At 39.4% G+C, this 13,784-nt stretch overlaps 1 protein-coding gene across 2 annotated transcripts in view; it reads right to left on the bottom strand.

The window, feature by feature from the left end:
* vopp1 (VOPP1 WW domain binding protein) overlaps positions 1-13,784 on the bottom strand; it is a 32,422-nt gene that overhangs the window by 6,691 nt on the left and 11,947 nt on the right. For both annotated transcript variants that reach the window (XM_046371997.1, XM_046371999.1), the window contains one exon: positions 8,658-8,716. In XM_046371997.1, coding sequence (XP_046227953.1) covers positions 8,658-8,716 — 59 coding nt within the window. The remainder of the gene's footprint in view (positions 1-8,657; positions 8,717-13,784) is intronic.

The following is a 13,784-nucleotide window of genomic DNA, read 5'->3' as shown; positions in this document are numbered from 1 at the left end:
TTCCTGAATAATTAATACTATCTGAGTCATTTCTCAGTAAAATTAACACTAGAAGCTGCTAAAGTTAGCATAACTTGCTAGTTGAACCAGATTGAAACAGTTAAAGTAACAGTTTTCTGATGGAAAAAGTTGTCATAATGTGAAAATGTAAAAAACCCCAAATACTCAGAAGAAATACTGCTGCAGTATCTGAGCTGTTTGAAAGAACAATACCAGAATACAAGGAAGGACCTTCTTGTGCCAACCCCAACCCCAAAACCCCAAAATTGAGGTACAACTGATTTGTACAGCCTCACCTGTCAGCAAATTTGCTGACACATTAACTATACCAGCTGAACATCAGCATGTACACATTGTCATTGTTGTTATAGTTAGCATCAAAGCACTGGTATGCCTAAGAATGCAATCACCAGGGCTCTCAACGCATTTCAACCATTTCACACGCCACACCTTGTATTTCTCACGCAGAGAAATTAGCAGGGTAACGTCCACCAAGTTGTGCCGCTATATATATATATTTTTTTCCACTGAGCCCTATCCTAACAGAAGGTTCTTCATTTGATAGTCTGCCTGTGTAATAGTACACTATGTTTCTGAAGTATTAAAAGTTCAGACACATTTCAGAACATTAAATAATGCAGCCCTCAGCGTCTCAAAAGATGAAATGGTTTTAATAATACACACAAGGTATTATTGAGTGCAAAAGTACAGCCCTTTTGTCTTGGTTACATTATATAGCTGTTAGCTTAGCCACTGGCCCAAAACAAACAAACAAACAAAAAATCCCAGTTGAGGATGCTTGTCACATTCTCTTCAGAGTTGGCTGTCCCATGTGCAAACATGTATTAATGATAGTGAGTGAATGTCACGAAGATGAGTTGAGTATTATTTTTCTTTTGTTATATAAGGAAAAAAAAGGCAATTATAGAAATTATTTTCCCTGTATACGTTCTCTCATTGCAAGAGGACTGCCTCTATTTTTTCCCTCAGGACAATAACACAAGGAAAAGTCTAGCTATTGATCCCATGATGGTGATGGCTGTCAAAAGTGTACAACATGTATTTGACAGCCCACATCCTTTGAATAGGCTTAAGGAAAGTAAAGTAAAAAGTGGGACGATCAACCCCTTCCTCCCTGACCTGATGAGTATAAATACAATCCCAGCAGAACTTCATGCAATTTGAATTGGTCTAATCAGCAACATGACAGAAAACACATGTCAAGGCATATTATATATGTGAAATCAAACTTTAGTAGTCCAGCCAGGGTGACATATCCTTGTCAATGTTCATTTTTTTTTTTTTTTTCATTTAAGTTACTTTATTAATCCCAGACTGGGAAATTACTCTGCATTTAACTCTCACTGATTGAAACACACACACATGCAACATGCAGTGAAACACACAGGAGCAGTGGGCTTCATCAAGCACCCAGGGAGCATATCTTGGGGGTTAAGTGCCTTGCTCAAGGGCACATCAGCCAGCTAATGGGGGGTGGGGACATTATCACTCCACCACACTCAAATTTTTCCTGCCTGTCCGGTGGAGGAATCGAACCAGCGACCTTCCAATCACAAGCCTTCAATATGCTCATTTCTGATGACTAATGAAATGGAAGCCTTAAAAGTTCTGGAACTCCTGTGCTTTGACGTCTCCTCTATATGGAACTGATGTTTCACAGTGAAAACATTCCGCCGTAGTGTCATTAGGTGTTCCTTTGATCCCAACACAGCAGTTCGCACTACGATCTCGAGCAGATTCGACGCTATCACACAACGTTTCTGACAAAGCACCTCATACGAAGTTTTGACGACACAATTCTTCAGAAATATTCGTTTCTCCGCAACCAAAGAAGCTTCCTTAAATTCAGGTAAGTCTACAAGCCTGATCATGGCATTGAGCACTGAACAGTATTGAGAAAGAAAATAAACAATTGCGTGAATTTAATTAATTAGTTAACTGTTAAATTAACATTTCTGTTTTGTCTTTTCACAAAGCCACACAGCATATCCTCTATTGATTTTGAAGTGACATTTTATTAGATGTTTTTGTTACTACACTCACAACGCTGGCATTAGTTTAGTTCAAGTCATATTTCTGTGTTTGTGGGCTGACAGAGCATAGTGTTTGTCCTGGATAACTGGACTCACAAAAAGAGTGTGTTCCTATTTCAGTCAGAAATGTAGTCATGTAAATGTGTGGCAGTCAAGTAGTTGAACAGATACTTAAATTTAAATTGTCAACACAAATACATAAACTAACCTGCTAACATATAATTATTTTTATACATACCTTAATGCGCCATTTGCGCCAGTGATGGGCTGAAAATATGAAATGTAAAAGCTGAGCACAGACAGTGTGGTCATGTGAATTTAAAATAATATTTTAGCTGTTGTGTCTTTTCAGTTACAATGGACAGAGGAGATGGACCCCACATCGGTGATAACCACAATGCTCCTGACCTTGGTAGGTACCTCACTCCTCATTTCATACCAACATGCCTGATGTTTAATCCAAAAGATCCCACAGTGACACTGGTGTCAAAAACCTTTAAATGAGGAAAAAAGTTACTATAAAAGTCCAATGTAACATATATGTAGAACTACGATCTTGGACACTACAGGGTACTTTTTAATGATGTAATGATGTAATCCATTTGATATGTTTTATATCCTCCATCATTTTCCTATAAAGAAGAATGGGTCTGGGCTCTTTTGTGTTAATGTTACAAGGTGTAGGACAGACATGTTGTGATGTACTGAAAACATAAAATGTAAATAATGAACAAAAACAGTGTGATCATGTGGATTTAAAATAGTCTTTTTTTGTTTTGTTTTCAGTTATGCCAGAATCAGGAGACGGACCCCACATTGGCCCTAACAATGGTAGGAACTTTACTCCTCATTTCACACAAACGTGTCTGAGGTTTAATATAAAAATGTATCGGGCAGACACTGTTGTCATGTATAGAAAATAATCAAATAATGATTTCGTGCTGAATTTTAAGATCAGTCAGTAGCTTCAGATCATTGCTCATCAAATAAGTGCTTGTTGCTGGAGCTGCTGAGGATATAAGACACTGTGTGTAAGGTTATGAAAAGCATCCACACATTTCAAACTAAGTAACACTGATTTATTAGTAAGTGATTATTGTAGAAGTGTGTGGTTACTTTTCCTGTCATATAAGTAGTAATAATCAATTATTTGTCTAAATGATCTTGTAGCTGGACCAGTACGTAACCCACTGCAAGAAGTACTGGAGGAAATTGAACAAGATGAGCGACATGACGCTGAAATGATTCAGTGGCTGCGGTTCGTCTTCATCAACGGACTTCAGGACGAAGCCCTTGATTTTCTGAGGCAAATGAGGGTTGATCTGGAGGGCAACAATGTTGTCGACAATTTTGACAATAATGATGATGACAATGAAGAACAAGCTGAAGAAGAAGATGAAGAGGGTCCACAAGTTCCTCCTGCCGAGCCTCGAGTTGACTTGGAAGTCAACCATCCAGTGGAAGCTGAAGATCCCCTGCCTGGAGGATCCAGGAGGAATGAACTGCCTGGTGCCATCTCAGACAGTGACACTGACAGCGACGCTGACAGCGACACTGACAGCGACACTGACAGCGACACAGACGATGAACCAGAGTTAGCGCACTCTTCTAGACAACTGTCTGGAGGAGCCAGCAAGAGGAGAAGAGAGGAGGAGGATGATGACGACAGCAGAGGCAGCAAACAACCCAAACGCCGACGCTATTAGATATTATCATAAAATAAAAATATAATATACAATATTTCTCTATGAAATGTAGTGGAGTAAAATTTACTGTTAATTTTTTTTAGATTTCTACTCTATTCAGTGTTTTCATTTAACTGACTTTTATTTGACTTTATGTGACATAAATTGAAAAAAAAAAAACAAAACAAAACTTGTCTGAAAGGTTATCTTTAAACTCAAAAAGGTCAATAAATCCAAGTATGGTATAGACAAAGTACACTCTGTCTAATATACGAATATACAAAAAAAAATAAATAAATAAAAAAAACCCATCAAATACTGGTGTCACTTTAAGAAAAAAAGTTTCTTAAGATAATCCACAGACCTTCTGTGAGCAGTTATATGTATGAACTATCTAACTATCTTTTGTTAGCAAAGCAAGCTAGCCAACATTATAGCTCAGCTAAGGAAGATATCGCTACAGTCTATATCCTGCATCATGGGCACAAGGTTTTTGTCCATGAATAGATGCAAATTCTGCAACTCACATCAAAACAATCTAGATGGATGGATAGCCCTACTTGTAAGAGGAAAGATACTCACATTCTGACATGGAGAAACAGTTTTCGGTTGCTCGAGAAACAGTTTCCTAAGATAGCAGATCACAATAGCCTATAAAACTGAAAGGTTAGACAATGAAACTGATAATACTAAATGAACAGATAATAAAAACAAACCTTCATTTGGAAGAGTGTTAGAATCAGCTTCACCTGTGCAGCTGCGGTGGCTTGAAAGAGTGATTTGGTTTCAAAAAAATAATTAAAACTGGGGGGGCAGCCGTGGCCTAGAGGTTGGAGAAGCGACTTGTGATCGGAGGGTCATCGGTTCGATTCCCCCACCAGATGGGCAGGAAAAATTTGGGTGTGGTGGAGTGATTAATGCAACAAAAAAAAATGCTCCTCCCCCTCCATTAGCCGGCTGATGTGCCCTTGAGCAAGGCACTTAACCCCCCAATATGCTCCCCGGGTGCTTGATGCTGCCCACTGCTCCTGTGTGTGTTTCACTGCATGTAATTTGCTGGGTGTTGCATGTGTGTGTTCAACTAAGGATGGGTCAAATGCAGAGGACGAATTCAGTGTGTGTATGTAAAAATATATATACTGTCAATAAAGTGATTCTTCTTCTTCTTCAACCACTGCCCCGGTGCTCTGTTCAAGGTACAAAACACCGATCCAAATGCAGCTAAAACCTGCCCGCCTAAAGGTAAGGTTGTTCAGGGTATGACACACATGTTGCACACTATCAATTTCGAGTCCGCTAGGTCGACAATTTAACACAAGACTGGAAGAACTGACTTTAGAAGTCACAAACAGAGCTGTTAGCATATTTCTCTATGCAAGGTGGATTCTAATGTCATCTATGCTGGTCAATCCCATTGGAGGATGTTCGGAGCTAATTTTTCACACTGACACCAGTGATAATTACATCCACAATTAAATGTGCACCCTCAGTGTACAGCTTTTCAGCCAACTCACTGGTCCTACTGTAATTTAAATCCCATCCTGAGCCATGTCCTTGTAAGTCCATCTGTGAGTTTAGATGTTCTTTAAATATTAAATATATGTTTCACACAAAACATGTGAAACATTTTAGTCTATATAAAATGTGGGTTTGACGATAATTCTCTATAGCCAGCATGACAGTACATAGCTCAGACTCCCATTCCTGTTTGGCATCATAGCACTAGGCTGGGGATGAGCAACTATTGTCCCTGGAGGTCTCGGGCTCTAGAGTATGAAAACCACACTCTTTGCACCATATCACATACAGTAAATGACAATCCCTGCTTGGATTTAGAACATTTTTCGTGATTCTGTGGCCCTCCTTAAGACAATGATGGGCGTCCACCTACTTCAATCAAGAGAAATAGGTTGATATAATGGAGAGCAATGAACTACAAATTAGTTATTAGCATTTCCTGCAGTGCACCCATGGATGTACAGACAATGAAATTACTTTGATGATTCTCATTATTCTTTACTATTCTCTTATTGCATCACGTCCTCATCATTAGAGTCATCGTAACAAATGACTGATTATTCCTTATCTTTTGTTCAGATTAACCAGATTAATTCCTTTTGTTTTATCTTTGGTTTTAGTCATGGGTCTTTTATGGGTTTGACAAGAAACCTGAACTAAGCCTGCACAAACTCAAAGCAACCGTCAAACCATCACTATCTTTGACTTTTTTATTTAAGTGAAATGAGAAAGCTCTTGTTTCTCTTTTTTTACCTTGTGATGTCACAATGAAGTTTTATTTAGTTTATTTAGTTTCCTTGGTAGCTTGTTTTAATTACTTGCTTCTTTAATATTCTAACTTTGAATCAGTGTCAGAGTGAATGAGCAGTACCACTGGGGTGCAGATGACTGCACTTAACTAGTTTCAGTAAGCCTCAAAACAAAGAAAAGCAGCCTCTAAATGCATTATCGATTTGTTGAGAATAATAAGATAACATGGACAGGCCCAGTGCTTACAGGAGTCTGGAAAAACTTTATTCCCATTAGTTAAAATGCTGGTGTCAGCATTATTCATGCACAGCAGAGAACAAATTTGTAATTATCAAGAGAAAAATTAGAGTTTAAAGTTTTTAACCAGAAGTCTTACCTGAAATATTTGTCTTTTTAGAGAATTACTGTCTTTTCTCAGGAGACATAAACATCAAGGCCTCAAACCATCCGTGTCAAGTTCTTAAATTTGGCTCCAGGCAGAAGAACGCAGCAACAAGAATGAAGCCCAAATGGATAAACTGGGCTAAAACCTTCTGAATGAATTTTAACTTTACCTAATGGAGGTGCCACAAATTCCACAAATGTGTATCTGAAAACCTACTCGACAGAATTGCACCACATTTGGTGCACATGCTTTGGAGACAAACATAAACCAAAATCTAAAAAATGCATTTTGATAGGTGCATCCTTACCCCTCCAGTTGATTTGACACATATGTACAGCTCAATGTGGTCTACAAAAAAACCTTATGGATGATAACATGTTTTGCTAATTTGCCTGATGTGAAAAACAGTAATGTAAATAGTTCTTGGAAACTTTTTTGTACTTTGTCTACGCCAGCACAACATTTCGTAGACATAAGAAGACATAGACTTAGTAGACATAATTGTACTCTAAACGCTTAGTGATGATGAAAAATGTGTGTTATCAGATTCACTCAGAATCAAACTAGCTTCATCAGGCCTGAATCTCACATCTTCCTGCTTATGGCTTTAATTTTATTTGAAAGGGCTGCTTGTGTTTATTGCAAACAGGTATATTTCCAATTTGGAAATACAGAATGCTGAAGTAGGCAACAGTGCTGGAATGTCATTTAAATATATAGTGCATCATCTATGCTCAATTATTATCAAATCAGAAGTTTCTGCAATAAACTGACTGTGCAAAAAGCCTCTTTTTTCCCCCTCTCCGTCAGTAATTCATTTGAATATGTTGTGGATTGTTTTCTGTTATTGATGCTGAAGAGGGAAACTGAGAGGACGAGGAAGAACAACGTGCAGGAGAAAGGTTGGTTTTTATTACAAACATAATCTCTCCTCACTGATGCTCCTCTCTCTGTGTCCTCCTGATCACCATCATAGCTACTGTCTGCAAATAGAAAGCCAATGAACCAATGTTGGAGTACGTGGGGTAAGTTATCAAAATGTCATCTGTATGTATAAGCAAAACTATCCTTGAGAAAAGAGTGTAAGAATCCAATGCTTAGCTCCAGTTGATTGGTGTGTAAGGGAGGTGCATGCTGATCAACATACTAACATGGCTGATTCAGTACTGTGCAGCTCAGTCCAAATTTTAGGCATTTTATGTAAGTTTCCATCCATTTTTGATGCAAATTGAACTAAATTTCCTGAAAATTTTGAAAATAAAATGAAAATAAGAAGAGTATTTGTATCTGGCTGAAACAAAGGAAGGTGAAATATCTGATGTAAAAGATAGTGAACCACTTGCTGACAGTGCAACGTCAACAAGACTGCCAGATGTCTCCAGAAGTATGTGAGATCAGCTCTGAATAGACATATGTGCTCAAATGCAGACACACATGTAGGCATACACGCAAGCACTATGCCCACATGCAAGACCCTCTCCATGGTTACATCTGACGGCGATAATTAATTCAGGCTTCCATGCGCAACTGTTATGTGAATATTAGGAGCTGGTTCCTGGGAACTGGTGGAACTGATTCTCCAGTCAGGGTCCAGAACAGGCAGCAACAAGATGACGGAATTGAAAGAACTGCTGTCATATTTGAGATATCTTCCTTAAAAATGCCTGTGGTACATGTTAGTGTTTCTATTACTGTGAGAGGTGCTAAAATAAGTTCACACATAAATCAATAATTAAAGCTGGATCACAGAACTGTAAATATATTCTTTAATCTTATAGTGGTTCTTAACCTGGGTTCTATCGAACCCTAGGGGTTCGATGAGTCGGTCTCAGGGGTTCTGGCTGCAGATGATCACGTTACATTGCTTGGCCAATCAGTGCTGCAGGGAATTTAGCGCGCTCAGTAGAAAAAAACATATGCCTATGTCTTGAATTTGAAAAAAATCATATTTTATTTTTCACTAAAGAAGGGTTCGGTGAATGCGCATATGAAACTGGTGGGGTTCGGTACCTCCACAAGGTTAAGAACCACTGTTATAGGGTTTTCTTTGTGTGTGTGTTTTTTGACACACACACAAAGTGTGTGTTTGAGTACTAACTCTAACAAAAAATAATCAGTTTCCTTGCCCTGATATAGACCTGAAGTATTTAGGAATTGCAGGGGTAGGGTGTATCAGGTGTTGGCCAGTGCATTTGAAAGCAGCCATGTGGGCAGTTTGGAATTCATCGGTTTAAAGTTGTTCGGGGGGAACATTGTGGTACTTACATGAAGTAGATGGGGTATCCGCCTTCGAAATACCAGCAGTACTTCTTGGCTTCTATACACTGTAAAGGAGAGAAAGATTAAGATTATCATGAAAAACAGACACTAAACACATAAATGGCACTTGTAGGCCAGACACACACAAGAAACAAAGGTGCCAAGTCCATAGAGGGCCAAGAGAAAACAGGTGAATGGTGCAAAGCTAACGATGGTTCACCTTAGCTTATGTCTACCCTGGGATAATCTCAATAGAAATGAGCAGGCCAGCTAATAATACTTTTTAAACTTGGAGCAGCTGTTACATTGGGGGAATCAATGAATTAAATATAGACTCCTGGATTACTTTGGAATGATAATGAGGCATAAACTGTTTCGCCCAACACTCTAGTGGTCTTGAGGGTATGCAGTACCTAATACTGAAAAACCTCACATCTTTAAACCTTTAAATATTTAATATGCATCGTTTATCACATAGGGGAACATTTTCTTTGTGTGATACCAGTCTACCATAACATGCAGAGCAGTATACTCAGCAAGGATCCTCCTGCATCCTTTGTGCATGAACCCTCGTTTTTCCATTTCTGGCTTCAGTTCAAAACGCACAGAGCACTGACGCTGGCTGTCTGGAGAGCGTCTTTAATTAACTGTCTTTGAAATGATCTCCTTCTGTGAAAATACAGCCTGCTTTGTAGTGGCATACAGAAGATTTTCAGCTTAACCGTTCTGCGCCCTGTAACAAAACGGTATGGGATAAGCTGGGGGTGCTGAGAAGAAATACAGAGAGAGAGAGACAGCGAGAGAGACAGAAAGAGAGAGAGAGAGAGTGAAGATGGGAGAGAAAAGGAGATGGTTGGAGGCGGAGAGAGGAGAGCGTGCTAAATGGAGTGAATCACACTGCAGGGACATGTCTTGCCTCAGGGTGGCAGGCAACATGCACAGCATCACTTTCCGTTAAAACGGGGACATCTCCTCAAAGATAACAAGCTGAGCTGGAGTTTCAATGCAATTGAAAATATGCAGCTTTTGGATATGGTTATGAAATTGATGTGACATTCAATCATATTTCATTGTTAAGCATTGAACTCTCTTAACTCCCAGTGGTGATAAAAATGAAAATTAAACATAGTACAGTGAAGTCATAGCAGTTTTTGAGAGCAAATTTGATGTTTCACCTGCAGCTAAAGCATCCCCTCACTCAGTTAAGGAAAGACACTACAGGGGAAAATGTGGGGATTGTTTTTAAATACATTTGTTAGGATCTGTCTGTTTCCCTCCCTACTACACCTACGTTCTCCTCTGTTTTCCCCCTCCCTTGTGTTTTGATTCGTCCCTGTCTCATTGTCCCCCTCTCCCTGTCTCTTGTTTCAACATGTCCTGAGCTGGGCGTGGTGACCTGGTTTCCTCTTCCCACCTCTGTACCTGCCCATCTGCCGCCATCGCACTGCGATCAACTCCTGACTACTGCTAAAAAGAACAGTTCACTCGCTCCACCTTCACCAGATTGTTTTGACACTAACTATGTTATCAACACTTCAGGCTCTGCATCTTGATGGTTTTTGCTATTACTCCTTTGGTATTCTCTTTCATTAATTTTGCCTCTCTTTTTGTTCCCGGTCCATTACCTCCCTCCACCATCCCACTGCACCTAGCTCCTCTGTTGTTTGTTGGATTTCCCTGACTTCTCAATGTCCTGGCTCCCTGGACATCTCACACCAAACCAGACCAATTTTGCCTCAACCTGGACTGTCTAGATTAATCCTTGAACCTTTGTATGTAGTTTTTGATTGCTTCACTATTTTTGAGAGATTTGTTATTAAACGGCTTGAACCTTCTCCTTGGTGTCTGCGCTGCTAGCACATCTGTAGAGTCACAGGTTTCACTGGTATTGCTTATCTTATTGGTTACATTGTGTATGTTAGGTCCTTTAACTCATAAATGGTTCATTTTATCTGCACTGTTGATTCATTTGCCAGCTAGGTATGCTACATTAATCTTCTCTTTGAATATGATAGACTACTGAAGGTCAGAGTAGATAGACTGGCTTCCTCCAGAAAATGACAAGAAGAGACAAAAGTGCTGAAGAGACAAGAAATGGAGGAAAGAGACAAGAAAATGAGACAAAATCAGAAAGAGAGGCACGCAGACTGCTTCTACAAACATTTTTGAAAGAATGGGTCGCTCTCAGAAGCGCAGTGAATTCCAACATGGTTCTGTGATAGGATGCCACCTGTGCAACAAATCCAATCATGAAATTTCCTCACTACACAATATTCCACAGTCAACTGTCAGTGGTATTATAACAAAGTGGAAGCGATTGGGAAGGATAGCAGCTCAACCATGAAGTGGTAGGCCATGTAAAATGATGGTCACGTAAAATGGTCAGCGGATGCTGGGGCGCATAATGTGCAGAGACTAACTGTTTACTAGCAATAACTTTATTTATTCTTGACCAATTAAGAGACTTCTGGAAGCTCTGTCAAATCTAAAAGCTTATGCTAAAGTTTATAGGTAAATGCATAAGTTAAGGACTTTTTGTTCTGTGTTTCATTTATGTTATTTTTTTTTTCTTTTAGCAATTTAATAAATACAGGCCCAGAAGAATACAATGAGGAATCAAGAATGTACAAAATCCAACAGCTCTGATCTGTGTGGAGCAGAGCTGTGGGGTGGCATGCCACGTCAAGCTGTTTTGGTGGCTCACAACATGGCAACACAATAGGTTATTTGTCAGGCTACTGGTGGAGAATGGGACCACACTGTGGCACTTGGACTGAGAGGAAATGGCAGAAACACACACACACACACACACACACACAGGGAGTGAGACAGAGAGAAAGAGAGATGGCTGGGGAGATGTTCACAAAGTAGAGTCGCAGCAGAGAACAACATGTCAGCCTCTCTTACTCAGAGAGGGAATGTACATCCACTGTACGTCCGGATTGTGTTCTCTGGTGGGAATTCTTCTCCACACAGGAAGTGCGTGATCAAATCTTCAGAGTTAAACTGCTGTCTGAGGAACAATGAGCTGGTTCACTCAATCTTCTGTCTCTATTGCCATCTATTTTGTGACAACGTTCAATAAAAAAAATAAAAATAAAAATAAAAAAAAGCCCAATCTGAAGAATAAAAGTGATTGGCTTATTAAAATTATAGGGTCACCCTCATGGAAGCATGAATAAGCTCTTCACATTTCTATCTACAATTTGCCTGTGCTGTACTAAGGCTGTACTAAGGCACAGCAGTGCTTTGAGATAAATGCTAACATCTGCATGCTAACATTGTCTGGACCTGAAAGCGGTGTGAGAGAAAATATAAGAGGGTCACCCATGTCATTTATATTCATCTCCTTGAGACCATTAATGTATTTCTTTATATCAGCCACAGCTAGTAACTAAGCACAAGTTCTAAGGCTTTAGAAAGGATGCCCCATTAACTTCATGCAAGCACCATCAATTTATGTGCCTTCCTCTCTGCATCAATATGTCCTCTTTTCTGACTGCAGTCAATTCCTTTTTGCTTGCCTCAGTGCTACTGAAGCAGATCCTATGAACAGCCGGGGCTATGATAAGAATGATCTTCACTCTCAGTTCTCCTCAGAATCAGCTTTAGGCCTCATATCTTACAACATTCAGGCCAACATTAGCCTCTGTATGACTCATTTAACAATGTCGCCCCTGGCAGGATGGATGTGAGTGTAGGCAAAATTAATGAAAACTATTTCATTAGCATTCTGTGAACAGTACATGCAAAGAAACAGGACAAAAGCAATGATCATATATTCATATGTAATATAAAAATTCTGATATAGATATAAAAATAGCTAGAATAAAAAAGCTTTAATTTCACAAATTTTGACTTTAATGCTATTAATCTATATTAATTTAGACCTAATTGTTATCCAATCCCCAACACTTTGCCAGCAATGGTCACCATCCAGCTCTGTTCATTGTATTTCTTTAATTAGAGCTCAGTGAAAGCGCTGACAGCAGAGGAAAATGTCCCTCTGTGCTCCCACAGGACAAAAATGACCGTTACGCAACCACAGAATGTGTTTCCCTGTTTTAAAAGCAGCTCAGATGGGTTTTGGCCAGAGGATACTTGGGGGATGAATAGTTCAAAAGGTTCTACACCGCACATTAAAGCTTTAGAGGCTAGAGTGTGTGTGCAGTGATCAGGATGTGTTTTGCCTTTGAAGGTGCAGGATGCAGTAGATGAGGCTGTGAAAAACAGGTCAATAAAGAAGCTCAGACATGAAAAGTCAGACAACACTGAACACACCTTTGCTCCAACGCAGGACCTTCAAACTCATGTAAAGTTTTGCAGCTTGCAGTGTTACAAACATTTTGTAACAAGGCATTTTGATCATTTTGGACATCAAAAATGAAATGTTTTCTGAATAGCCAGGATTTTAAGGCAGCTTATCTCTTATAGTCTCTAAATCCTGATATACAATAACAAGCACACTGCAAATTTTGTCATTATCTTAGCACTAAAATGGCCAAAGAGAATCTGAATATTGATGCATTTACATAAATGACAGCTTTTAAAAATTCAAAATGATTATATTTGTCTCCTTTCAGGCCTTCAAAATTTCTTTTGCTTGACAGTAACATTCTGTCTTCCAGTTGTCTGTGCTTTACTCCTTTCTTCCTTTCCTCCCATTTCCAACGCATCTCCCTCTCCTTCCTGTCTTATTGATCTCTGTTGACTGCATAGACTCCTCTGCCATTAGCAAGAAGAACAGGCCAACAAGCATCATTTGCTTGAGTATGTGTTTGGCCTCAAGTGGAGACAACAGTTAGGAGGAAATAGCCAGAGGAAGTCTCTTATGTCATGTGCAACAGCAACATCTGTTAACACTGGTCTGCTTGTGTGTGTGTGTTAGTGGGCAGTTGTTCTCTTTTGTTAAAAAGGCAGGGTTTAGTGCCTTTTTTAGATTAGGATCTAATCTAATTAGAGTATGATCTAATCTATGGCAGCCATGATTTGTATTTATTTAGACATTTTAAGTCTTCTATATGGGTCAATGTGAGACCTAGTGGGTAGGTACTTACAGGCCCAGCCATTACAGTCAGTTGCTATCAGCCTGCAGATCTGTTACCTCAGTACGCTATCAGTGTTTCCTCGCAG

Source organism: Scatophagus argus, chromosome 18, assembly GCF_020382885.2.
Source record: "Scatophagus argus isolate fScaArg1 chromosome 18, fScaArg1.pri, whole genome shotgun sequence".
NCBI lineage: Eukaryota > Metazoa > Chordata > Actinopteri > Scatophagidae > Scatophagus > Scatophagus argus.
Note: the sequence above shows the minus strand (reverse complement) of the source record. Positions and strands in the feature narration are given on the sequence as shown.